This window comes from Sander lucioperca, chromosome 5 (genome assembly GCF_008315115.2).
Source record: "Sander lucioperca isolate FBNREF2018 chromosome 5, SLUC_FBN_1.2, whole genome shotgun sequence".
Lineage (NCBI taxonomy): Eukaryota > Metazoa > Chordata > Actinopteri > Perciformes > Percidae > Sander > Sander lucioperca.
Window position 1 is genome coordinate 34,307,135 of NC_050177.1, and position 27,526 is coordinate 34,334,660.

Genomic DNA, 27,526 nt, shown 5'->3' on the forward strand with positions numbered 1-27,526 from the left:
GTATTTGTAGTCCCGAACTGCATACCACAAAAATCTAACCACAGTCTAAGCTACCACGAGCTAATTTTAGCTAACGTTAGCTAACATGTGAAACGGGGCTAGTCAGTCTTTCAACGGCTCTGGGGCTAGTAAATCAGCACATAGGAGAATGTAAAGTCGCACGTCAACTATAAAATAGCAAGGTGACCAGTAAAACTACAGCAGACGACTACCCTTGGCTAATTAAAAAAATAACTTACTTTAAGATGCTTCTTCAGGTTAGAGGTGGAGTAATTTGGACGCTGAAAGGAGGTTGGTTGCTGGCAAGCAGAGGCTGCACTGCACGGTTATATTTCGTCCTCCCTGTTCTTTCTTTAATGTGAAATGCTGTTTGAATTTCCAAGATAGAAACGCATTTCTGCCCTGGCTCTGTTGTACCGGTTCCGGCTCCATCTCTACCTCTGTCAGTGATCACGCAAATAGCTAATTTTTTTGTTTTCATATTGGGGCTTCTGGGAAATGCATGGAGTTGCGAGAGTGAATAAATTCGTGAAACAGAGAAGTATCGTCATGTAATCCATTGATTTCAACAATGTAACTATTCTAAATACCAACTATTTAAATTGTAACTGTAACGGAATACAGTTACTCATAATTTGTATTCTGAATACGTAACGCCGGCACATGTATTCCGTTACTCCCCAACACTGCATAGCAGCATCACTGTCATGAATAAAAATGTCACCACAGTTGTTGGTAGAGTTGGAGTTGGCAGATATATAATCACCAAGCATTCTCCAAGAAAGTCACAGAGGAGGGGCCATAATAGGGGCCAGACCGTAATGTGCCTCCTTGTTTTAGTTACGTAAAATTTTTATTTAATTGAATGTTTTAAATGTCCACCAATGTACGTTCTATGTAGTAGACACCTAAAAATAGAGGAATTGCATGTACAAAATCATCCATGATTTTAATGTAGAATAGGGTGCCAAGTGCATTTTTTACAGGCTTTTATGAGTTGGCAAAAGATAAAAGCTAGAGGAAAAACATTAAATATTATTTCAGACATCTTTTTGGCAGCTGTAGTTCAGATGGCAGCGCAGGTCAGCCATTTATCGTAGAGTTTTTGCTTCTGCCCTCAGCTCCTATTGTTCACATGTTGAAGTGTCCCTATGAAACACGCTGAATCCTAAATTTCTCTCAATATATTCCTGGGAAACATTTTTTATATGTTTTTTTAATTTTGTTCACTATAAAAACCGAACATGATAGCAGTGACTAAATCTACATTACTTGGTGGGTTCCTGAAGGAACCAAAATGCCAACACCAATATGTATGTGAGCCATTTTTCAAATAGGAAGTGTGTGTATGCACTTCTGTGTAAGTGTAAGTGTGTGTAGGAGACTGTTGGGGGTTGGAATGTGATGTGAGAGCACTAATCAGAACCAGCTGGGGCCAACGCTAAGATTAAAGTTAAAACACAAAAACAATCAGCTGGGATAAGTATACTATCGCTATGGGTTACTGCCCCCATCCCAGCCTCTCAGGGGGAGAGAGGATGGATGGATGGATGGATAGACGGATGGATGGGACTCTACCCACAGATTCTCTGATTAAGAGCTCCTTTGTATTCTTTTTGATCCTTTCTTAGTGGTGAGTCTAGGCTCAGCACAACTTGCACATGACACACACCGACACACTGCCAATCAGGGCCACAGGACATACTCCTATGTCTCCGTATATGTAGAGGTGTGTGTTTGTGTGTGTGTGTGTGTGTGTGTGTGTGTCGGATTGGCATGGGTCAAGGTACATTTTAAATTAAAGTATTGATTACAGTTAGGTCAGGTTTAAGGTCTAGGCATAGAATTAAGATTGTTGTATGAAAAAAAAAATAGTTCTCTGCAATGACTGGTTGGAATAATGGACAAAACTACGAAAATGAGACGCAAGTTGTGAAAAAAAGAGTCGGAGCATGTGTAGGTGTAACATGATGTTGTGACAGTGTGTTTTATATTACAGTTTTTTTTCAGTTACAACTACAGTATTTGTTGTACTTTGCATTTGAGACTAGATTTGTGTTTGTATGGAAATGAAAGTGTGTATTCTGAAGTCTGTCTGTGTGTGTGTGTGTGTGTGTGTGTGTGTGTGTGTGTGTGTGTGTGTGTGTGTGTGTGTGTTTTTGAGTATAAGAGGATTAAGGCCTGTTCACGGCCGAGGGTGCAGACTGTACTATTTCTGATCATTTCCTCTGTATGTCCAATTGGCTGATGAGGTATTAACTGGCCTCTGTGTTGTTATACGTGTTTCTGTTGGATTGTGCGAGGATGCGTCTCCAAAAACAACAAAATTTTCCTCCTTGTTCAACACACACATCCACACACTCCCTCCATCCATCTCTGGCCTGAAAAAACTCCTCTGTTATCTCCAGCTGTGGAATCCAGTGCTGTTTTACTGATAGCTTTTTCTAACCTATCTTGGGTTGACTTGCTCTTTCTTTTGAAGTCTGGCCACTGGTGTTGTCCCAGAACACAGCTCCAGTCCCAGCCGCTATATAGAGTCAACACCAACAACAGAATGACTTCCGAGATTAGGCCATACACGTGACGATAAGCTTTCTGAGTCAAGAGAATTTAATTTAGTGATTTATAACGGTCAAATGCTATTGGTGAGGTTTTTCCTTGACAAGAATGAAGCTCTGGAGACAACACACTGCCTACTTTATCCAAATATAATCACATTTAAGATCCTGCTATCAGCTTTCAAATTTCAAATACATATCATTTTTGGCATTGAAAATTATTTTTAAAGATAAGCCACTATATATTAGCACCAAATATTTATCAGACAGGTCAGATCAGCCATCCTTTAAAAGTCCATTTTAGTCAAACCCTGCAGTAGTTTCCATTTCTTCATTGGCCTTCCTCCAAAACAACATTATCCACACATCGGATCAGACAAAACCACCTTGTAAATAACCATGTTACTTTACCTAGTGACATCCGCCCCAGAGGAAAAGATCCCCAACATTAGAGTGCTGGGGGATTGTGTCGGGGGCGTGAGAGGTTAAGACTTGTTGAATAGCTGGTAGGCGTCACACAATGAGGTGGATTAGGCAGCACTAGAAAGGGCCTTTGGGGCTTTACTGGGTGGTTCAGCAGCTTATAGCGCCTACAATAACACAGCAACAGTGCAGATCTGGGGTTGGCAAAAATACTAGCTGGGAGGGCAAGTGGCTGGCAGTTACGGTCAGTGTGGTAGGAAGCATGGAAGCTGTGATGTAAGAAACGGAGTTAACAGGGAGGCAATGAATCAAACATTATTGACTGACAGGAAGAATTTAGCTAAGGAGTTACTAATGGGTCAAAAGGCAACGGCAACATTTTGCTAGAGATCCCCTGGGTCCCCTCGAAGGACCCCTGGGTGTCACATTGGCATTGAGACATTGAGTTGCAGGGCTGCAGAGGAGAGGTGAGGCTCAGTCGCAGTGGCTCCAGCACTTGTCTCTGCTTGCCTGGAGCTGTGGCTGGAAAAATGATATCATTACAGATGACCCATATTCTTACAGATAAACCTCGGCACTGTGGTGTGTGCTGTGCTACTGTATGCGTGAGTACAGAAATTGTGTTTTAAGGTGCAAAATCACCAAGTATTTTCCACGAGAGATTCCACTTTATCAACGACAGACGTCAGATGATATATGATACATTATGATCATAGTTGCTATTGCAGTTGCTACTATGTTGTGACAATATTATCATCCTGAGTTTCAGTGGAGACATATAAGAGCTGCAGAGTCAAAATGTAAATTCTCTTTTACAGGTTTTTAAAATTGACACATTTTGGAATTTCCTGGTTAAAAGATTATTTGCAACTATTAGCAATGTCATTCAATAAAGTACCGGTATAAGTGGCCTAATAATTCCATACATTATCTGAACCCAGAGCACTGTGAACCAGCAGTCCTCACCCCTGTCTGGGATTACTGCAGCATTTCTGCCCTGTTGGGGAATTAAACAGGAGGGGGGTGGGAGGGCGGGCAGCAGGCTGGAATAACACCGCAGTGTGGCACATTGCGTGTTAGCTGGGATAATAACAGTGTGGTTTGTATTAGGTTTCCTTGGCTAAAGTAAGAAGCTCCCACTTCCTGCATGCCCTCCATAAGGACAGTATCCGTATTGGCCTCTGAACATCTGCAGGACGTATTAAACACACGCTGTGGTTTTATGTCAGTGCAGTATGAATTTGAAAAGACTCTTAAGCTAATTAGACCTCCTGTTCATCGCAACGTCACTGATTTGTTCTGCAGTCAGTTTTTGACAGATAGCAGTGTGCAGTTCAACATCACCTCAAACAGCAGAAAAAAACCATTGCATGATATTCTGGCACAGTAGAAAACTCCAGCAGTGGAAATTGTTTTCAACTGATACCAGAAAGAAACTGTACGTCAGAACAGATTGCAGCTACAGTGAGCATGTCATTTTATTTTTGTTCTGTATTTACTTATGGTTTTTAATGTTCGTTCAGGCCATCATGCCAGTATGTATTAATGATTTTTGGACTAAGGCCATGTTCAGACCAAAAACAATCATGCATTAAAACAACACAAGGTAATCTACCAGTTTATTTCCCTGTGGTTTAACATGAACAGCATATTTCTATAGTTTACTTACTACATTTTGGGACTTTAAGGCATTTGTGGTGTTGCACTCAGTTGTATACACAAAACATGATGGAAGAAGTTGTGTGAGGAACGAAGAAAGTCGTTGAGAGAGAAGTTCAAGCCCTTCTTATTTTCACAAGTCTGCATACCTCTCTCAGACCTAGTTCCCCAAATTCCAATGTCAAAAAGGTGATGCACTGAGGCCCTAAGACTTCTTTCAGAAAGTAAAAGCTTGAGTTAGAATAAATGACATGAGTGGACCGCACTATATTTTTATCGCCTTGTCAAAGTACAAACTGCTGGGAGAGAACCTGCAGAATTGGATAATCTTGCACTCATATAATTATTCATTTATTGTTTAATTAGCATGGACAATGCACAATAGATATAGTGTACCAGATATAGCTAAAAACACATTTTCATCTGTATAGCTGTTCTGAATAGCCATACTCAAAGTGAACAAAAAGCCTGCCGTCTTAGCTTCTCCTGGCTGCATCCCGCTCCCCAGAGCAGCATGTTCCATGTAGTAGCAGTAACCAAGTGCACTTTTGTTCTCATGTATGTGCATTATTATATCCTGCTCTCAATTTGTTGATGACAGTCATACCATACTCTGTCATGGATGCACACTGCTACACATTCACAGGGCGTCAGCCACTGTCAGCAGAGCAGCCAGGCAGCAGCAGCGGCAGCAGCAGATTGAATACAGCTAGATGCCTGATGGACGTCACAATACACTACATGCATCACAGTCTTAATACTGTGCTGCCACTTACGCGCACGCCATTCTGTCCATATATCGGCGGATATGGTTTACAGCATGTAATAACAGTAATAGGTTCCTTATGGGGATATCGTCAGCAGAGCAACCTGGTCAGTTTACAGTGAGGGATGTGGAGCAATGTGAGCATGTCAGAGAAATGCTCTGTGTCACCCAGAGAATGTTGGGAGAAGATTGGTTATGTCTCAGAATAACTGCTGTCCATTGATACTGTGGGTTAATCACACAGATGTGGACTTTCTCTGTTTATAACACAGATACAGGTTCATAGAGGTCTGATGAGTAATTCATGGTAAAGCAATAGGAAAGGATCTCCTTTTTTATTCCTACTGTCTGTTCAATCTAGTCATGATGCTGTAAAATGTTTAGTGTCCTGTGCCTCTTTGGCTGCCATACACTTTGAAACTATGGGAATTTAAAATCATCTCATATGTCCTGTAATGTTTGAAATTGCTTTTATATGTTTATGTATGCATGCTGCTGAAACACTGGGTTAAAGGATCATTCTGGTTTATTATAACTTGGATCTTATATTCATAGTTTTGACCATCATTTCTATCAGTTATGATAAAAGTGTATATGTTAGTAATAATCCCATATTGAACATGAACATAACTATAGGATGCACAGTAGGTCAAAGTCTGTAAAGTGGGATGGATGTTTACAAGAGATAGTTTAGATTATCATTTTACAATTCACCTTACCTTCCAAAAAGTTGACCTAGGTTTTTTTTTAGTTTTTTTTTTTTTTTTTACAACCTGTCTGATCATATGACAGTTTTGCCATGTACATGCAACCTAGTGTCAATCTTTAAACTGGTTTGCTTCATAAATATGACACAAGTAGTTTAGTAGAGTAGAGCTTTTGAGTACCACTGCCAATACAATACCTGAGTTTATGTACCTACTGTATACAAAAACATTTTTTTTTTGTATTTTTTTATACGTACTTTGAGGAACATAGACATTTTTGTTTTCTAAGTCCTTTTTTTCCATCATTTAACATAACAAGCTAAACCAACAAACCGTGTTTAAAGATGTTTAACACAAGCAGACATAATAAAAAAAAGCCAAAATAAAAATAATAAAAAATTGGGTTAAGTCAAAAAAAGCTTTGACTTAAACCAGGAGGTATCTGATCAAAGAATGTGCAAACAAGACGTGAGGCAGCATTTAACGTGGTGCTTTACAGTTTTTAAATACTTGATGCTACAGACACATTTCATTTGGTACTGAAAAAGTATTTATTATACCCAGCCCTAATAATGAGGGCATTTTGTTTTTGTCAGAGTAAGGATAAAGAGTATCTGTCAGAAGACACTTTGGGCATGTGAACAGATCACCTGATGGCTCCAATTTAACAATCTCTCTCTCTCTCTCTCTCTCTCTCTCTCTCTCTCTCTCTCTCTCTCTCTCACTCTCCCTGCAGAGCTGCAGAGGGAGGGCAGCATCGAAACCCTCAGTAACAGCTCGGGCTCCACCAGTGGCAGCATCCCACGCAACTTTGAGGGCTACCGCTCCCCGCTGCCCACCAACGAGAGCCAGCCGCTCAGCCTCTTCCCCACCAACTTCCCCTAGAGTCCCACCTCTCTTCCAGGAAGAACCGCCACCGTCCAGCCCACCTGCCTGCCTCCCCCATCAGCATCACATGGCCACACTTGTGTGTTGAACTGAAACCCAATTGTGTCTAGGATTTGTGTTTTCTCTGTACACTGTGTTTTGGGTTTTTCTCCTCTCATACAACTGGTCACATATCAGTGTGATCCCAACTACATCCAGTTATAGTATTTTATTTCTTAGTTTGGATGTGAAGGCTGATATTTTTATTAATGAAGCTGCCAATGCTTCTTTAGTTTGTACAGATTTCCAATCATTTTACATTTTGTTTATCCTTAAATTGCATTCATGTCTGGGTGAAAACAGACACACATTTATTATAGACTCTTGAAAACTAATTTATTTTAAGCTTAATAGCTATTTTAAGTGTCGCTGAGCAATTAACCAAATCTAAAGTGCAGATAAAATGAAGTTTCATCACATAGAGTATTTTGATACACCTGTGGTCAGGGAGGAACTTCTTTTATTTTCAATATCAGATTTTTAATAACCGACCAGTATCTATCTAACCCTGCTTTTAACCTTGTCGTTGTGTTAAATCAGAAGCCAGTTGACACAGACGTTATTGGAGACCAGCCGTCCTCTCCAGCTCTCGGCAGCTGATGTCTGCTGTTTCCTCAGCCCACCATCATTCTTTGTGTGTTTGAAGTTTTACGGTGTGCCTATTGTCTGAATGAGCCATGAGAAAAAGGAGCGCCGACAAAAAGAAAAAAAATTAAAAAAATTTATTCCAGTCAGTGACGTGTAGCAGCTCCTTTTCCCTCACTTCTCCGTGAGTGTGTTGCTGCTCTTATGGCCTCTCACTAAATGTTTTTGATTCAATTTGGTCCTCTCATGCCTTTGATTATCATGTAATTACATTTGACAAAGGATGCCGTAATGAGATGACACTAGTACTATGTTGCTGAAGTAATTTAGATGTTTACAGTGTAATTGAAATATGTTTCTGACATCATTTAGATATATTCCCCACTCGGCCTTTCCAGATAGTAAATTTTAATTGAGCGGAGGCTTGTGTAGCTGTCGTGTATTTTGTACATTAGCAACTTTTGACCAAAATCTTATTTTTGCCTCTAGTGATAGATCTCTGAAAAATGTATTTTCCTCAAATGTACTAGCTTTGCCCGTAGCAAAGAAGATTGATAATCAGAAATTCTTTCATTAAACACACTTTGCCTGTTAGTTTGTTCTGAGCAGAATGTTTGTCTTGGTTAAAACTGAAATGCACTATTTACAGAGTCACATTAGAAAAAATTTGAAATGATAGTAGTAATGTACAATCCTTGGACTGGCTGCATGTCGTGATGGCCTGTTGTTGTTCTGTCACTGAACAAGGGCATGCATCTACTTGTTTTAATTCAGAGCAAATGCTTGTTGTTGGCGGTAAGATTTGATCTGTACAATACTTACTTCTTTTCCCAGCATTCATGCAAGAAAAAAACATAGTAAAACTCAAGGAAATGAAACTGTCGGTCTTTTTTCTCACTCTGATTGCTCCTAATTGCGCCGTTCAGATTTCAACCACGGCGGTGACCATCAGCACATAGTACCACTGGTAATTAGTACCATATTTTTTAACAGGCAGTAAAGTGCTGTTAAAGGGACTTTTTATGGGCAACTCTGGCTCTTTGTTCTGAGAGAGAAACGAGAGGCCATGTTTGTTTCTCTGCTAATCAGCACACAACTTCAAATACCAAAACTCTATTTTTTATTTTAAATCAAATTAGCGGCGAATTATTCCTTGTATGCTTTATTTCATCTCATCGATGTGTTCATAAGCAGCTAGCCATAAAATTAAAAAAGGGGTCCTTGCTCAGCTAGAATGGAACGTATTCCATCTTGACGAAATGGCCAGAAAACATTTGCACAGACAATTAAATCAATAACTTATTCAACAGTTTTAAATTGAAAACAGTATGCCTGTTTTTCCAGTCAGATATTTTTGGAAATATAATTTGTTACAGTATGAGTTGCACAACAGAATACATAAAAAACTGAGCCGTTACAGAATGTGTTGACTTAGGTTTATATGCAAGACTCCCTTATGAGTAAAGTAGAAATAAGCTCCAGCTGGCAGGATGTGTCTCTGCCTCTTCATCCAGAGGAAAGCTCAGCATTATGCAACGAGTAGAGAAAAAAACTACAGTTTTTACTTGAAACTTTTTATTTAATCCCAGCATGCTTTAACAAACATTTTACAGTGTTTAATATTCACAATATTACACATTTTAAGTGTGGAGGAAATATTCTACTTGATCACCTTTGAAAAAAAAAAAAAAAAAAATTGTTAAATAACAATGTATTTCACCACACACAAAAAATCTGAAAACTGACACACATCATGTCAGTTTAAAATTAATTTGTACGTTTGGTCATTTCTAACAAGCAGACATTGGGATGGCATTACATGGGGAAAAACCTGGGCACAGTTAACTGTATTAATTTTGAGAAGGAATTCTAAAATACTGACACATACACATACATAAGATACTCTACACATTCAACAGTGTATTCTAGCAGTAACTCAGAAAGACTTGTCCTGTTACAGTCATTGAGCATAACAGTAAAATTCCTACTCACTGATTCAAGTCACTCTGGATAAGAGAATCAGCTCCCTGAAATGTAAATGAAGCCAACTTGAAAGTTTCCATAGTCTTGCATCCAACATCGTGATAGGAAATGTGCGGTGGAACCTGCTGAGTCCCTACCTGTGAGTCAAAGCAAGGTGTGATAGTCACACTGATTCTCCTGAATTTATGGGATCACTACCAAACATCAGTGGTGGAAGTAAAAGTACTAATACCACAATGCAAAAATACTCTGTTACAAGTAAAAATCATGCATTGAAAATGTTACTTAAGTAAAAGTATATAAGTATAATCGGGAAAATGTACTTTAAGTATTAAAAGTAAAAATACTCAGTGCAGAAAAATCCTCACATTTTAGAAACTGGTAACAATCAAAACTGTCAACTGTTTAATCAGCTCATCATTTCAGCTGTACTTGTAGGCCTATATATTGTTGGGTAGTTTAATTTATAATAAAACATTGTATTTTATAAACTACATTTGTTTTGTTTGCAAAAATCTTAAATTGTAAAGTAACTAAAGCTGTCAGATGATTGTAGTGGAGTAAAAAGTACAATATTTCTCTCTGAAATGTCGTGGAAGTAGAAGTAGAAAGTGGCATGAAAAGAAAAGACTCAAGTAAAGTACAAGTACCTCAAATTTGTACTTAAGTACAGTACTTGAGTAAATTACTTAGTTACATTCCACCACTGCCAAACATTAGCATTAGCAAGAACGGATCCAGAGGTTGGGTATTTTAAATGGAAACATCTGAACTCTGACTTATAGCATCAGCTATCAGCTTAGCATACACTAATGCTGATGCTAGCAGCTTAGCATACATGTTCACATTTACTATGCTGAAAGATAGTGGGCTCCATGGTAACAGCCTTGGCTGTGTTAAGTGACAGCAGGTCAGCAGCCTGCCAGTGAACAGTAAGACTGGTACTTTCTTATAATACGCATTTGTGTTTGTAGGTTTTTTAAGTTATCATTAACTTGACCAGGTACATTTGTTTGTAACAATCTTTAGTTTTCAAAGGTCTGTGAACTTTCCAGACCTGCTGCTACCTTCCTTTCTCAGAAGAAACCAGCAGAAATACCTCCCCGTGTGTTTGGACCTAAGGGAATATGCTCATTTGTTGTTGTTTTTAAAGCAAGTGCCAACAGTTGATGCTGATGCATAAAATTATGCTGCTTGCTAATCTTATCCAAACTGTGAGATCTCAGTGGCCCTCATACACAGCATGACCACTCTTCTTTCTGCAGAGACCAGCGGTGCTGAAGTAAAAACATCCAAATGCAAATTAGCAGGAACATCACAGCAGTTCTATTTTTCAACAGCAAATTACATTTGGTTATGACTGCTGACAACAATGGGCTGTGCAAACTCACTGAGAAGACTGGGACTATAGATTAATTTGCCAATAAAAATCATGCCAGTAATCAGAAATCATGCAATTTAAAAAATTGTCTCATTATGATTTCATTTTTACAATCCAGAATATGGTGCAATTGTACCATTATTTGTGGATTTTATTGTACATATTAAGGTAAATTGCTCAACATGGGGAAATCAGTTGGTTCTAGGAGCAGACAGTAATAGCTATAATAGCTTACAAATGTCTACATAAATGTTCACTCATTCACTATTAGAGATTTGCCAAAATAAAGAGAATTGTAGCATTCACAGAGAGAGAACACATGGGTTGAGGAAAAACCACCTGGTTGATTTAGAAGTTAAGGAGTGTCTTCTGATGGATGTAGAGGTGGCTGTTAAAATAAACAATTCTATGGGGATTAACATTTACTGTTTTTTTCTTTTCAATTTTTTATAGATGTGTAAAAATGGTGATTTCAAAATTATTTTTGAGAAATTTGTGGAAATAAGCGCTTCGTAAAAATCATTTCAAAAAATCCAAGTCATTTGTCTTGCAAAAAGAAAGAATGAGATAGACATGCTGGAGCGACCTGTAGCTCACCTGGTAGAGCGTGTGCCCCATGTAGGCTGAGTTCTTGGGTTAGGGTTGGGTCCTGTGGCCCATTGCTGCGTGTTGTCCCCCCCCCCCCCCCTTACCTGTCTGTCTACTATCACTATCTAATGAAATAAAAATAGCCCAATAAATAATCTTTAAAAAACAAAAATTAAAAACAAAAAGACAAGCAGCTAAAGTGTTAACATGGAAAAGAGGAGCCAATGACCATGCATGGACTCCTCACTTCACAGCTCAACTACACCAGACACTTTAGGTAATTAGTTTTCTGGGCAACTCACTGTTCACTGTGTGTGGGACCTTGAATGATTCCTGCATGTTCCACCATCACACCGTCTGCACATTGAATCCTTAAACACCACCACGTCTGCCCTGTGAATGGAAAGACTTAGAAAACACAATGCTCCAGGAGGGACTCAATTTGGTTTGCATGGCCTGGACCTCAAATACATTTCATCAGATTTAGTCCCTGAAAATGTTTAATATTGAACTGCAACATGGGTTGTATGGCATACATGGTGTGAGAAGGTTAGAGTAGTTAAGTTAATTTTAAATGAAATAAATAATATTACATTCACTGAAAAACCCAAAGGAGCACTTTATTATTTAGAATGATTACAATCAAATTCAGAGAGGTATGTCATAAAGATTTGCTGTTTTTCATCACATGATTTCAATGTGATAGTTGCTGATCAGCTGCTGCAGGAAACTTACACAAACTGGCACAAGGCCATTTTTAGGCCCATGTTATAGATCCTAAACCCCCCCCCATTAGACTGCAGATAGATCCAATTATAACTGTGAATGAACATTTTCATCTTTGAATCATTATTAAATTGTACACCCATCTAAAACTTGAAATAGGTATGGTTAATTATCAGACTTTACTCTCATCAAGATCATTTCTGGTGGGTTAAATGATGCTGAAACTAAACTCATGCCCCTTTTTTCTACACCTCTGTATAGGCACCATCAGGAGGTCCTTGAACCACAAGTTGCAAGCCACTGGCACAGAGACAGCTTTGTTACCACTAAAACTCACCATCAGTGTGTCAAGACCTGTGCAGTGTAAAATGTCCAAGACAAAGCCTGAGATGTGCTCACTGATCTGAGCTGCAGCGTGCTGCTGTCAGATTGGAATGAGATATGATTTGAATCAGGAACACCAACAGAGTTTTTCTGGATCAGCTTCAGTTTCATCCTCCATATTTATCCTTCAAGAAACACATTAATCAGTGTCCATTCTCAGTGCTGTTTTAGATTTATGTGATTTTACAAGGCCTAATAAAGCACTTACCTGTACAGAAGAGGAAGCACGGATCGACTTACCTGAACTCAGTTTACTACATGTATAGGCTCACTTTCATTTTAAATTAACAAACATGATAAATTCATATACATACATCATTCGTGTGCAACATAATCTGATAGAAGACATATGACAGTTGACTATTTAAAGGGGGCACGGTTATTTGCATTGCGATGACGTCAGACTGCACTCATGTCTAGCCTATATTCAACTCGCGACGAAATTATGTGACATTACTGCACAAGAACATATTAGCAGATATTTTATTTATTTTCACTGCGTCTTGAAGCCGCAAATAATTAGATCTCAAAGAAAAATATTATCTTCGATTTTGCAATCATATTTAATCTCAACATAGGCTGATTTGAAACTTGTTAAAAATTATTTTTCATATCTTTAAGTAAATTCATGTCTCGGCGTTTAGAATTATAAATGTTATTATACTGATTATACTGCGGTTTTGGCAATAATCAAACACTAAAATATGACATAACTATGAAACTAAAGACTTGTTCACCCCATGGTTTTGTCTTTCTAGTCTTGATGAGAAGTTGTGAATATTCCGTGGATGTCATTATGTTTTCTGTCATGTTGAAGGATTTCAGATCTGATCTTGTCCTCCGCGTTGTGTGAGCTCTCCCTCTGACTGAATGAAAGCAGAGGGGTAAAAAGCCTCTCCCTCCGGCCTGCAGGTAGCCTCTGCTCCTCTGCTGCGCTCCTAATATGATTCAATGTTCCCAGCGCTGCAGCTGCTAATTCAATTTCTCCACGCTGTCAACACATCTGCAAACACACAAAAGATTATGTTGCTGGTTTGAAAAAATGTGTCTCAACGAACATGAAATATATAATAAATATTGTCAGCTGGATGATATTAAAAAGCCGATGCTTAAACGTTTCCTGATTAAGAATGAGTTGAGTGCTTCTCCTGAACAAAGCAAAACACAAACACACAGTAAGTGTAATCCCTCTCTTTCATTTGTTTGGCACAGTTAAAACCTGCGCAGGTAGACTTTTACTTTAAAAATGTAGCTGCTTTAAACTCGCACGTATAGGCCTACACATAAGGTTAACAACACACAGGAAGCCCATTAAAAGCACGGATTTTTACTGCTCGGTTTGACCAGATTAAATTAATCTATTTTCAAAAATAACAAAGGATTTGGGCGCCTGGGTAGCTCACCTGGTAGGGCAGGCGCCCACATGTAGAGGCTCACTCCTCGATGCAGCGGCCGCAGGTTCGACTCCGCCCTGCGGCCCGTTGCTGCATGTCATTCTCCCTCTTTCTCCCTTTTCATGTCTTCAGCTGTTCTATACAAAATAAAGGCCTAAAATGCCCCAAAAAATCATCTTAAAAGAAAAGGGTTTTTTTGCGAATCCGTAAAATATGTCTCTCAAATATATGCATTTGAGGAGAGGTGGCTGAATACAAAAATGCAACAATGCTATTTTCAAATTCTGCAAAATGAAAATCTCTTTTGGAATTAAAAGTTATTTTCCGTGTCAGTTTATCAGTTTGGGGACCCACACCTGATCTTTATAAAGGCCGTTTTAAGCCTTACTGCATGGCAGGGTTTTTTAAAGAAGATGATTGAATTGGATCAAATTATTTTATTAAAATGTGATGCACATACACAAAAAGACAAAATAGTCTAATATATAATGAGTCCTACAGGGGACCTGACGGCACTGTGGGGCATGTGAGATTTTTTTTATTAAGCCCGCAGGGGGAAAAACTCAGACAGTAACTAAACTAACTACTGTAACTAACTACTAGTTAATGGCATTGTGATATTTTTGGAAACGTACGTCACATCCAGTGATCGTGTTTGGCATACCTATTATCACTGGATAAATACAGGCACGCGTGTGCACAATTCTGCAGTGCGTCATGCACTCATTCACCTGTGGCCATATTGATTTTGCTTCTCATCAGCGGCTAGCAAAGTGGGGTGCAGGGCCACTCAGGGCTCCTCGAGTCTCCTTAGCACAATTTCACCATAATTAAAATAACTGAAAAAATATCCAAATTATAAAATGTATGAAAAGCATTTCAACGTAAAGAGTCGAACACTAAATCAAATCAAAACTTTCCATGCGGCTCTGTGAGACTAAACCTGATCAGAATATACTCTATGTGAGTGTCTATGGCATCAAAGTGTTGGCTGCTGTAACGCCGGTGGATGTGACAGCTGTGTCACTCTCCTCTGGCTCCCCTGGGTCACTATAGCGCCCCCACCTGGTGGTCTACCTGTCTGTCAGTCAGACGCACCCACAGCCTCCACACAACACTGTAGCTGCAGTTCAGATATGTGAGAATAGGAAGGTAAAATAGGCTTTAGGGCTGTAAGGTAACTGGAAAGATATGAGTGTTTATGATTGAGTTTGTCATGAATTCATGTCCAATAAAAAAAATATATTTTATGGAAAAGCTGTGATGCCTCAGGTATTACTCTAGTGCCAAAACGTTTCTCTTTCATTGCATTGTTCCACATTGTGTGTGTGTGTGTGTGTGTGTGTGTGTGTGTGTGTGTGTGTGTGTGTGTGCGTGCGTGCGTGTGCCTGTGTGTGGAAACATTGTGCTTTTCCTACAAGTGAGAACTGATATGTTTCATTTAGCAGACTGGACCGTAGAGGAGCTGGAGGAGGAAGTGGAGGAGATGAAGGAGAGGAGGAGGAGGTGAAGGAGGTGGAGGGCTGCTTGTAGCTGTACTATGAGGATGAGGGAGGAGAAGGAGAAGGATAAGAAAAAGGAGGAGGAGAGAGGGCCGCTGGTCGCCGGGTTTCCATGTGACAAGGGGAAATATGAGGGACTTTGACAGGTCTTAAACGGTCTGGCGCCAAGGCCTCAGTCTAGCCGCTAAATATAGCCGGAGAGATGATGCAGGGAGATGGGAGGAGAAGATGGAGAGATAAAAGGAAGAAAGGAACAATGTCGAAGGGAGGAAGAAAATAACAATACTCGATTATAGACGAATATGGCGCAAAACTGCCCCGTTATGTTGTAATTAGAGCGTCTTTGGCCCGGATCGCTGACACAAGGGCTAAATCACTAGGATGGAAGACGCCTTTTACGCACATTTTCACTTATGCAGCTGTTTTGTGTTGTACTGAGCAGACGGATTAAGGGCACACAAAAAAACTTAAGTCAACTTCCTACTGTATGCAAAGCGTCATGCAAGCATTTAATTCACTTTATATACAACCCCAGCTTACAGGGTGATTGACAACTCTTTACATCACATGTCTCAAATTTAAGATTCCAAGCCTGCTTGTTTTGACTAATTTATACGATAATAAGAAAAACGTGTCAATATCATAAATTATCTAAACTACCAATGTAGGAGAACAACACTTCTGAATATGCTCCTGTTTTTAGATATGCTTCCACACTTCATTTCACACTTCAAGATCTTTTACCTTTTATGATGATGCAGGACGCACACACACACACACACACACACACACACACACACACACACACACACACACACACACACACACACACACACACAGAGACGCACATTCCAAAGAACAAGTCTAAGGAACACAATTACTGTCTGCTTTCATTTCATTAATCCCTAACACATAGAATATAATCTACCAGCACAGTGCCCCTTCTATGTAGATCTACGGAGCAGTCCTCCCTCGACTTAATGACTTTTAAATCGCGCGTAATGGAGATTTCTGTATCGTTGACGGCACAGAACAAATAAATGGTGACTAATTTGCACAAGCATTGTTGATACAATTATCCAGTTGAGTATTCCGGCAGAAAAACCGTTATCCACCTCCATATGTTGCTAATCTTGTTTCTACCCGGTAAAGCATGCATGCATGGAGCTTCAAAACTCTGACAAACTGCCGAGGCTCCCACGGCAGTCCTACATCTCTGTCATTTCATAACTGACTTGTTGGGAATATTGCACCTTAAACAAGTCAGCTGTCCGGCCAAATTACTGTATAGCAGATACACACCACAATAAGTCTGAAGAAAACTGTGAGGTATGTGCAAGACAGGCTTGATGATTTGACATTCCCATGTGAAGTTGATGCTCACTGGCATTTATTTCCAACACCTGGTTGACTGAAAATACATTTTTTTTCCCATTGCCATTAAACACTGACTCTGCTGTTGATGCATCCACTGTGGGAATCAGTTGATGCTCCAGGGACTTGTGTCTGATCTAATGTGTTTCCGGGGCTTGTAGAAACCGTTTTGGCTTCATTCGGGTATAGTGCGCTCTGTTGTGCTGTAGCGGCTCCTGTCTGGCCTGCTGACTCTTTACGCATGGCTGTATCAATCTGATGGAAGCCGAGCAACAAGTGTGTAACATAGCGGAGATGTGCAAACAGTGCATGCTCCTAAATCACATAACATGCTGTATCTGACACACACACACGTGCGGGCTGCTGAAACTTTCTGGAGTTGCATTTTTGGGTCGCATTTAAGAATAAAAAATAATTAATTTAATAGTTTTACAGTCCTGCAGCGACCGATTAGGAAAAGAATTGGGTGGATTTGATGTATTAATATTAAGGGTTTATAAACTTATTCAATGGCCATGTCAGCGGAAGCCGCAGAAACGCTAGTACCAGGGGTTAATAGGAAATGCGCAGTTGTCTCTGACAGTCTTATTCGCAAGGATTATCACTTTCCTTTTGTTTAAGTTTTTTGTCGAAGTGACGCCTGTGGCTTACAACACGGTCCTTCCTGCCCGGAGAGAGCAGCTGTTTATCCAAAAAGAAAAAAGAAATCACATCTGACACCGAGTCATGACCGAGACAGAAAAGTGGAGCGGAGCCGCAGATGAGGCTGTTGAGGGGGCCGGAGGGGCTCGCACATGCACGACTTCAGGGTAAATATAAAGAGACAAGAGATTGTTCTTATTGTGGCGCATTAGCCGACTGGCGCCGAGCGGCTTTTTAACAAACTGAGTCCAAGTTAATCAAGAGCTGCGGCAATGGATTGCTCTAAAGGAGCTCAGCAGAGCGGAGTGCAGGGAGGCGGGTGGGGGCCCCCGTGGCTCCCGGAGTCCCGCACTGTCCTTGGTTTGACAAAATACAACCTGTCGGAGATTACACGCTACCACGGCCTGCCCTCAGCTCTGAGACTGAGCACTAAATCATCTCATCGCTGCGACTGTTTCGATACAAAAAAAATCACCACGACGTCAAACAGCAGTGCAGACTAACAGCAGGCATAATATAGCCTAACTGCACTGACAATCATATTTTTTTAGGCCTAGCCTAACTTTAAAATAAAAATCTAAATATGCCAGAGTCTACGAGAAATGTAACTTTATTTGCGTCCAAACAAGAAAGAGTTTGTATCGAAGTGAGCACTCACCACTTTCCTTCTGTCTGACTTTTCTCTTAAAATTCACTCATCATCATTCATCTGGTTTCCTCTTTTCCTCCACGCAGCATCTGGGTTTGTGTTTTCCAGCCATGTCTCTTTATTACGCTGCTGCCGCTGCTGTCGCTGCCTTCCCGTCAGCTCGATCAGGGAAACGCACGAATAAATGGCTCTCGCCTGAAGCCGAAGCTGTATGAGGCTGAAGTCAGTATACAGACAGCTAACATGGATAGCCTGGGCTAGTGTGAGGCAAATCCAGCCTAAGCGTCAAAGCAGCCGATAACATGGAATAATTGCAAGTCTGTTATTATAGAGAACGACCGAGAGAGCAGCGGCTCTTTGAAATAAATCTCTCCGGAATGCAGAGCATAAGCCGCGAGTCGTGGATTTACTGTTGTGAGTTGTTCTAAAAGACAGTGGTAAACGTGGAGAACTGGAGCTGTTCCTCTGTATTAAGGTGAGTATTAAGACAGTAAGTCGGTGGACAGGCTTGTTTCTCCGGAGGCGACATTGTAAAAACGCAAGCCGAAAGAGGTGATGCCTCCACCGGCCAAGAACTGAGGGTTGACCCGGTGTTTGGCTTGGAAATGGGGGTGGGATTTCCCGATCTTTCCTGTCATTGGTTAATATTTTATTCTGTTGACATGTTTTCTTACTGCTAATGCTTCCGACACCTTCTTGTCCCCCCCTCCCTCCTCTCCTAGAGTCTGGCCGGAGCTGTCAGAACCACGCCTATAGGGGCCCACAATTGGTCCAGAAAGCGTAAAATCAGCAATCAAAGGGGCTTGGTTCATTAGTGTTGGGGATGGAGGCAGGAAGGACATGTGAGATAGTCACAGATCTGCAGTGAACGGGGCCACATCTCTCCAGTCAGTGTGGGATGACTGAAGCAGAGAAACAGCTTATTTCTCTGAGAGGCACACAGCGCAGCCGGGCTCTGCCGTCACAGCGCCGCTTCTACTGAAGGACTCGGCGAAGGAACCAAAGGAAAAGCACATCAACAGCAACTCTGGGCTATTTTCTTCAGCCTGATAACGCGCTGTGTGTTTGACAAGGCGCCGTACTGTTCTGTACAGCTTTACAGAAATAAACTCGCGAAGCGCGGACCTACACTGGCTCTGGGTTGGGGGGAAATACCACTAAAATAACCATTATTTCACTTCGGATTTTGTGGATGCACCGATGAGAGATCCAGTTTTCACAGGGACTGCAATGGCTTATCACCCTTTCCACGCTCACCGGCCGACCGACTTCCCCATGTCCGCTTTTCTAGCGGCCGCGCAGCCTTCCTTCTTCCCGGCGCTCAGCCTGCCTCCCGGGGCACTCACCAAGCCTATTACGGACCACGGCCTGGCCGGGGCGGCGGAGGCTGGGCTCCACCCGGCCCTCAGCCACCATCAGGCGGCTCATCTCCGCAGCATGAAGAGCTTGGAGCCCGAGGAGGAAGTGGACGACGACCCAAAAGTTACACTGGAAGCCAAGGATCTTTGGGACCAGTTTCATAAACTCGGGACGGAGATGGTTATTACCAAGTCCGGAAGGTAAGAATTTCTCAGATCTATCATTCCTCTCATGGATATACCGAGAATACATATAGCTATAGGCCTACCGAGAATTTCATTATTTTCAATAAAAGAAACGTCCGTTTGTATGCAGAGAATGAGCCACAGCTGAAAAGTTTAGAGCAGCTAAAAGCCATGTATTCACGTTATTTAATGGCGTGCGTCAGGCCTTTGCTATTAGATTTGTATTTCCCCGCCGATTATTAACCTGTTTCACAATAAGTAAAAACTGACAAAAAACTAGAGAATACTGCAAGAACATGCCATGTTTACATGGCATTATAGCCTACATTAAATATATTGTTTTTAAATGGAGTTCCAGTCTCATAAGTGTTAACATGTGGAAGTTAAACTCATTAATCAGTTCTTTTATCAAAGTAAATAAATAAAAGGTCATTTTATTTTTAAATATTTATGATATTTTATGATTTCCAGACAGATCAATTTGGGATATTTTGGGGGAAAATGTGACCTGGGTTTTAATCAGATTTTATCTCCTAAACTGCATTCTGTTGAGGCAGCAGGGCTTCTGGATTTCATAAACAGGCTGTCACTTCAAAAAGCAGGGACGTGAAGTGGTGTGGTCATAAATATGCTGCTCAGATTTGTAGTAGGGCAACACATACGCACGCACACACACACGCACAGGCGGACAGACACCACAGACACACATACACACACACACACACACACACACACACACACACACACACTATGGTTTTGCTGTCGCCTAATTGCGTGCAACACTGGAGAATAATAGCTGACAATTACAATATTTTCTCTTTTCAGAGCAGCGTGCTTTTCTGCGTCCGCGTTGCCTTCACTGCCTCTTTTGTCAAATATGTTCAAGTCTTGTATGATAATATGATGTTGTGTTTTGGTTGAATCACAGTGTGTTGACTCCCTGTGTGTTTTATTCTGCAGGAGGATGTTCCCTCCGTTCAAAGTGCGAATAAATGGACTCGATAAAAAAGCCAAATACATCCTGTTGATGGACATTGTGGCGGCGGACGACTGCCGCTACAAGTTCCACAACTCCCGCTGGATGGTGGCGGGCAAGGCCGACCCGGAGATGCCCAAGAGGATGTATATCCACCCGGACAGCCCGGCCACCGGCGAGCAGTGGATGGCCAAGCCTGTTGCTTTTCATAAACTCAAGCTGACCAACAACATTTCAGACAAACACGGATTTGTAAGTATACTAAGAGTTTCTTCTCGCCTGAGCAGAAACATTTCCCCATACATTCATGCTGCATGAGGTTTCTGCTGTTTGAACAGACGAAGCAGAGTGTTTTTAAGTGTTTTTAAGCTCAGATTAATTTTTTATGAAGCATATGGGGAAAGTGGGTCGTTGCAGTAGCAAAATAATAATAGGAAACAGCCAGGGGAAAATGGAAAATAAATTAAAAAAAAAAACAGAGCACATAGCGTGTGCTGAATCCAAATTCAAACTAGCCTACTGCAGGGAAATTATGAAGTAGGCTTTATAAATACAAGTGAACAAGGCTAGAACGTTTTAAGACAAATAAATACATTTAGAAGATAGCCTAAATGCGTTACAAAATAATATTGGAGAATATAGGCCCTATGTGTTTAAAGATGAGTAGCTTACATTTATGTTGTTGAATGCCTTTACGTTTAAAGCTGTTGACACTTTGTCGCCACTTGACTTCCCACTGCCGCTGACATACACAGAGCTTATGTTTCGTTGCAGCTCTCCAGAATAGTATCAACCTGCATTTTCTCCATTGCCTCCATATCCTAACACAAGCCCGGCTTTCTGCAGCAGCTCAGGGCCTAGACTACGGCTGCATTGTCCCCCTTGCCCTTTTTATTCTTTATTTTAACCGGGGTTGTATTGTTAAAAAAATAAAAACATAATATCTGAGCTGTTGCTAAGTTATGTAACATTAGGGCCTATAGTGTATGGTCTGAAAGCTGCAGTGTCTTTGTAGGTTTTTATCCAAAATATTACCCCATGTAGTTTACCATGTAGGCTATTTTACACCATTTTACCAGTTTAATAATATGCACCAACCCTAAAAAATAATCTGCTTATGAGCAAATGATAAATGTTTGAGAAAGGCAGAGCTTCCGACTGGAAACAAATTCAACATTTACATATCAGTCTAAATAATTTGCAATCGTTTACAGGCAGGATTTCTATTCATGTACGTGTCTTATTTGCACATACATGCTCCTTATGTGTCATGTTTAAGTTCTAAGGTTCTTATCTTAATATTCTAACTTTATCTAGAATGAACGTATATAAAAGTGAGCTTTTGATTTCCGCTTTGTGTCTGGCGTATTTTTTGGGAATTTTAAAAATATATTGTATGTTTAAATGCATGTCAAGTATTTGGTGCTCTGCATGTCAAAACCCACGAGACCCTCGAGCTATAATTCCAAGCTCACGGCTTGTAAAGTGACTCTAGTGTTTGGGGCAAATTTTAAATGAATAAGAGAGGATCAAATCACATTTTTGCTGTGAATCTGAACCTTCATGACAACATGTGTGGCCTGGTCAGGATTTTCCCTTTGCCCCGCACTAATTACAGACAAGTCTGCTCACACAGTAATTATAACAGCATCAATAACAATGCGCTGGATGATCCGCGTCAACATATTTTGCCTAGTGTCGACTTTGAATGTGGAGAAAACATCAAAGAGACATCAAATGCCATTATATTCACTCCAAAGCTGTGTGTTTGTGTGTGTTGGTCCAGACCATCCTGAACTCAATGCACAAGTACCAGCCCAGGTTCCACATAGTGCGGGCCAACGACATCCTGAAGCTCCCTTACAGCACCTTCAGGACCTACGTCTTCCCGGAGACCGAGTTCGTGGCTGTGACAGCATATCAAAACGACAAGGTGAGTCACTGTTCACACTCAACCAACTGCCTCTAATATGGCTGATATATTTTGCATAATAGCCTAAATGTCCTACATGCGTCCCCTCCCCCCACCGCCAACCCCCGAAGACTTAATCTGATTTTGTAGGTCGCCTAATTTCCCTGCAGAGGACTCCTATGGCCCACTTGCTTTTTTTCTTTGCTTTTTTTATTTTTGCCTGGACTCGTGGTGGATGTAGAATATATTTCTTACTATGAATTCAAATTTGCAGCTAAGTGTTGTGTATGTTATTTTCCATCCATGGGCTATACATGGTCTATTACCTTGACCAGAAGTGAATAAATTAGGCGTATCAATGTGGAGGGTGTGTTGTCTAGTTGTGATGCAACAGCAAACAAGGCAGACGTGCTTATTTTTTGTCTTCTCAAAACACGGACACGGACAGCTTCCGTTTTTTTTTTTGGATTTAATAGAATGTTTGACATTTAAACAGCATATTTAAATTGAGGTTTTGAATGTTATGTAGGCCTATGTGTAAACTTGATGGCATTATTAGCCCCTCCGCTGACTCCATGAAGCTAATTGGAGCTTGTGTCCAGGGGGCTCGGGTAGAGAGGGGGTTGTGGGGGGGGGTCCTTGTAAAAGTTTATTGCAAAGAGTCACCATCGATTAGAGATCATTTAAAAGGCTGGTCACCCCGCAGCCACAGTGGACAGATGCTGTAAGACACTTTCTCTACTCAAATAGCAACCGCCTGAAGCTCTTGTTCAAGGGCCACAGGGCCTCCACAACAAGAAGCTCCTGCAAGAGCCATACAGGCCTCGAGCCCGTATACGTGGGGACATACCGGCCTCTTCCACATCAGGACATATCGTAAAGGAGCAGTGATCCAAACCGCATTATTAATTATTGATATGATAGTCATCTGTTCAAGTATTGTTTCCTCAGCCTTTTTTCTGGGGGAACGGAGGCTTGTGTGGCCCCATAGAGGAATATTTCGTGGCAGAATTTCTCTCTAGGGGGCTATGAGAATAACGCCCCATCATTACGCTTTTATTAATAATGCAAATCCGAGGCCTACCGTGGCTCCTGTCCAACACGCTGGTTTCTGTGTGTGTTAATACAAACACGTTGTTGTCCCAAATATGGGCCAGGTGAAGACAATGTGGACTAGGCTATAGGCTATGTTGTTAATCTGGTATTTTGTATTTTTGACAGATAACGCAGCTGAAGATTGACAACAACCCTTTTGCCAAAGGATTCAGAGACACAGGGAACGGAAGGAGAGAGAAAAGGTAGATATAGCCTAGCCTATCAAACTGCCGCCAAACACCTGTGTGTCAGGCCTATCTGTGTGCCCTCCATCTTTTTTTGTTAGGTCATGGTGTTACAGCGTTCCTATATCTCAAACCACCATGAATTATGATTGTTATTATTAATTGACAGGAAACAGTTAACCATGCCGTCGCTGCGGATGTATGAGGACCAATGCAAGGCGGACCGGGAAGGCGCGGACTCAGACGCCTCGTCCAGTGAGCCTACGACCGGCAGGGACGCCGTCCACTCCCCGCTGGGAGCCGACACCAGCCCGCTGAGGTTCAGCAGGCCCAGTCGAGGTGAGAAACGTTATTGTTTATTTTTGTGCCCATAAATGAGCCGGTATGGGCTTTAACGATAGTGTGCGATAACTACAGCTTTTAACATGATAACTATGACTATGATGTGCGGTTGCAATCACTTAAACTTTAGAATTTAATAATTAAAATTGTGTAAAATTGGCTAAAATATTACTGTAATCGGGTAGAGGAAAAATAATCAGCAACATAAGGATAATCAATTACTGTATATATATATATATATATATATATATATATATATATATATATATATATATATATATATAATTTTTTTATTAATGTATGCAGGCCTGTGTGATAGCGTGAATTTAGACAAACAAGATGCAGTCGCCTACAACAATAGACCTATAACAATAGAATCATTTAAAAAAAAAAAAAAGTATCACAGTAATTTTCACCCTGTTGGGATGTTTAAAACGTCACATCACTAGGGGATTTGTAAGGGTACACCTGTCAACCAATCCAATAGGTCAATATAAGATCACTCATTGTACAGGCTTTATTTCATGGAATTGCAATATGCTACATTATTTTATTTACAATAAGTTTATGATGCAGGAAAAGACAGCGTTTGGCAACCAAATACATAACATATATGTAAGAGCTGTGAATGTAAATAGTGAAATCAACTTACATTTTGACTGAAATACCCTATGCTATTTAACTTAAATGTTCTAATTGAGAATATAGCATAGTGTGTGAAACTTGAGGTTATCAACGTTTGAGTTCCATTTATTTTAAAAGTAAATGTCCTAAATTGTATCTGCTTTTGGTTTTTATTTGGTCTCATACTATTTTTTAACTACCCTTCATTTATCAAACTAATATATATGACAGGACTAAAATAAGTGTTAGTATAGGGCTCTGTTATTCATTAAAACGTGTTAAAATGCTTTAAACAATTAGACAAATAATACAAAGGCTATTGTGTGTTTCTCTTTAAAATAAATCTACATTCAAAATGCAGGCTAAATGTAAATGTCCTAATGAGTGAACATATGGTCTGAAATGTGCAGACTGGATTTGGCTCCCACCAGGCTTATGTTGCTATTAGTGTGTACACTATATGGCAACATAAGCCTGGTTATTGGTGTGTTTTTTGGGATGGCTGGGCATGAGGTGGTTGGTTAGAAACTCTGCTCACGCCTCTTTTTCCCTATGTGATTCCTGTGTTGTAGATGATAAAACGTGCACTGACAGCGAGCAGGAGCTGGAGCATCACGACGAGCGCTGCACTGGCTCCAACAGCCCAGGACCTGAACCTGTGTCCCCCTACAGCTCCAGGTGTGAGGAGCGCATCAGGGACAGGCCTAGCACAGAAAAGAAGGATGACTCTTTATTCAGTATAAGAAACCTTGAGAAGGACAAAGCGGAGGGCAGGCACAGGAAGGACACCACGGACGTGTTGACAAAGGACTCAGAGGCCGGAGGCATTAGTGCCACTAAGGAGGCCTTCTCCCCTCTCATGGTCCAGACCGAGAGCCCCTCGCACTTCAGCCCAGGCCACTTACAAAGCCTGGCTCTGTCTGGCCTGCACAGTCAGCAGTTCTTTAACCCTCTGGGCGCCGGATCACCGCTGTTGTTTCACCCCGGGCAGTTTGCCATGGCCCCTGGAGCCTTTTCTGCTATGGGCATGGGGCATCTATTGGCCTCTGTAAATGGTTTGGAAAATGGCAGCCTCTCCGCCCAGGGCACAGGAGGAACGCCCAACCCCTTTCCCTTCCATCTGTCCCAGCACATGCTCGCCTCTCAGGTAAGGAAGGTTATCCATAAAATATTAAGTTTGCCTGTACACCTGTAGCACCAAGCTGACTAACCCTAACCATAACCCAGGAAAGTTGGAGCTTTGGGTTGAGAGTGTAGACAGGATTAGGTAAAACGTGACACCTTTACTTTACTTGACTATATCTGTTAATGTAAACTTCACCTTCCACAGTGCAAATAGAGTTGTGTTTTATTTAGTGTTGAAAAGCATAATCAGTGAAGCAAAATGTTATGTATTTGCTGCATGCAAACATGTAGGACTTTATGAAAGTATTACCATTGACACTTGAGGATTTAATAATAAAAACACTCATCAAATAGTTTTTTTAAACATGTTATCAGGCCTCTGTGGAGTAAACTATTTATTATTTTAAAGAAACATATTTTTGCTTTTAATTTGATACTTTCAAAAATCAGTTTTAAATAATGTTAAGTGTTTCGTTGCTGTTTGTGTGTAGGAAATATTTGACTGAAAATAGTGATGTGTACAAATGTAACACCAAGTCTTTCCTTTTTCCTATTCCAGGGCATCCCCATGCCTCCATTTGGAGGTCTGTTCCCATACCCCTACACCTATATGGCGGCAGCTGCAGCGGCAGCCTCAGCCTCAACCCTCCCAGCCACCAGCACCGCCAGCCCACTCTCCAGGAACCCATTCCTGAGTGCGTCACGTCCCCGGCTCCGCTTCAACCCCTATCAGCTCCCTGTGTCACTGCCTCAGAGCTCCAGCCTGCTCTCCGCTGGCCTGCAAGGCAGCCTCAACCCAGGCTCCGAATCCTCCAAACCAGGCAGCAGGGAGACCAGCCCAGCCCCAGAGCACCACAGCAACCATAAGACAGGTGGGTTGAGCGGGAGGGCTGCATCTCCCAAAACCTCCATGAAGGACTCAGTGAATGAGCTGCAAAGCATTCAGAGACTGGTGAGCGGCCTGGAGGGCAAGCGGGAGCCCTCCCCGAGTGGAGACTCTCCCAAGTGATGAAGACTCTCTGTTTGGGATGAACACTTGGCTTGAATACCAGAGGACTATGAGTGCAAATGTCCTGTACAGCACATTGGGATGTGGTTTGATCGATATGGGTCGGTGAAGGCCAATAGCTGGTATTTTTTGGAACAAAGCTGCAGATAGGCACACACTTAGTGCATTTAATTCAATTTAACATTTTCCAAATTCACATGTATTGAGGTTTTCACTCTAGAGCTGACCTGTTAGAAAGAGAAGAAAGCCTGTCAGACAACATATCGACTATCATCAGACACCAAAACTCTCCGCTGAATCCCAGGTTTAGCAGCTCTTGAAGGCAAGCTGACCCCCATAGAAACTCTGGGATAGTTTGGATACATTGATAAATTAAAAAAGAAGAATATGCAAAACTAACAATGAAGTAAATATATAAAATATGCAAAGATAAAAAAAAATAATATAGCCTACATGGAAACACATT

At 41.1% G+C, this 27,526-nt stretch overlaps 2 protein-coding genes and 1 long non-coding RNA gene across 5 annotated transcripts in view; 2 read left to right on the forward strand and 1 right to left on the reverse strand.

Moving 5' to 3' along the window:
• Positions 1–9,847, forward strand: part of bcas3 (BCAS3 microtubule associated cell migration factor) — a 337,584-nt gene extending 327,737 nt beyond the window's left edge. Inside the window, exon 24 of the mRNA XM_031285400.2 lies at positions 6,850–9,847. Within this exon, the coding sequence (XP_031141260.1) occupies positions 6,850–6,998 (149 nt within the window). The 3' untranslated portion in view covers positions 6,999–9,847. The remainder of the gene's footprint in view (positions 1–6,849) is intronic.
• Positions 598–18,337, reverse strand: LOC116040184. The gene is made up of 3 exons (XR_004897344.1): positions 18,258–18,337; positions 10,324–14,218; positions 598–608 (listed from the first exon to the last, which is right to left on the reverse strand). It is a non-coding gene; the product is annotated as an uncharacterized LOC116040184 (long non-coding RNA).
• Positions 17,554–27,526, forward strand: tbx2b (T-box transcription factor 2b). 3 transcript variants are annotated; one of them, XM_031285435.2, is made up of 8 exons: positions 17,554–17,766; positions 18,971–19,807; positions 20,753–21,020; positions 22,549–22,701; positions 23,902–23,978; positions 24,130–24,299; positions 25,499–26,073; positions 26,611–27,526. In XM_031285435.2, the coding sequence occupies exons 2-8, from the start codon at positions 19,449–19,451 to the stop codon at positions 27,058–27,060; spliced, it is 2,052 nt and encodes a 683-aa protein (XP_031141295.1). In that variant the 5' UTR covers positions 17,554–17,766; positions 18,971–19,448; the 3' UTR covers positions 27,061–27,526. The 3 variants fall into 3 exon arrangements, with proteins under 3 accessions (XP_031141295.1, XP_031141287.1, XP_031141305.1); XM_031285427.2 differs by lacking the exon at positions 17,554–17,766 and adding an exon at positions 18,562–18,723; XM_031285445.2 differs by lacking the exon at positions 17,554–17,766 and having other exon boundaries at positions 22,555–22,701.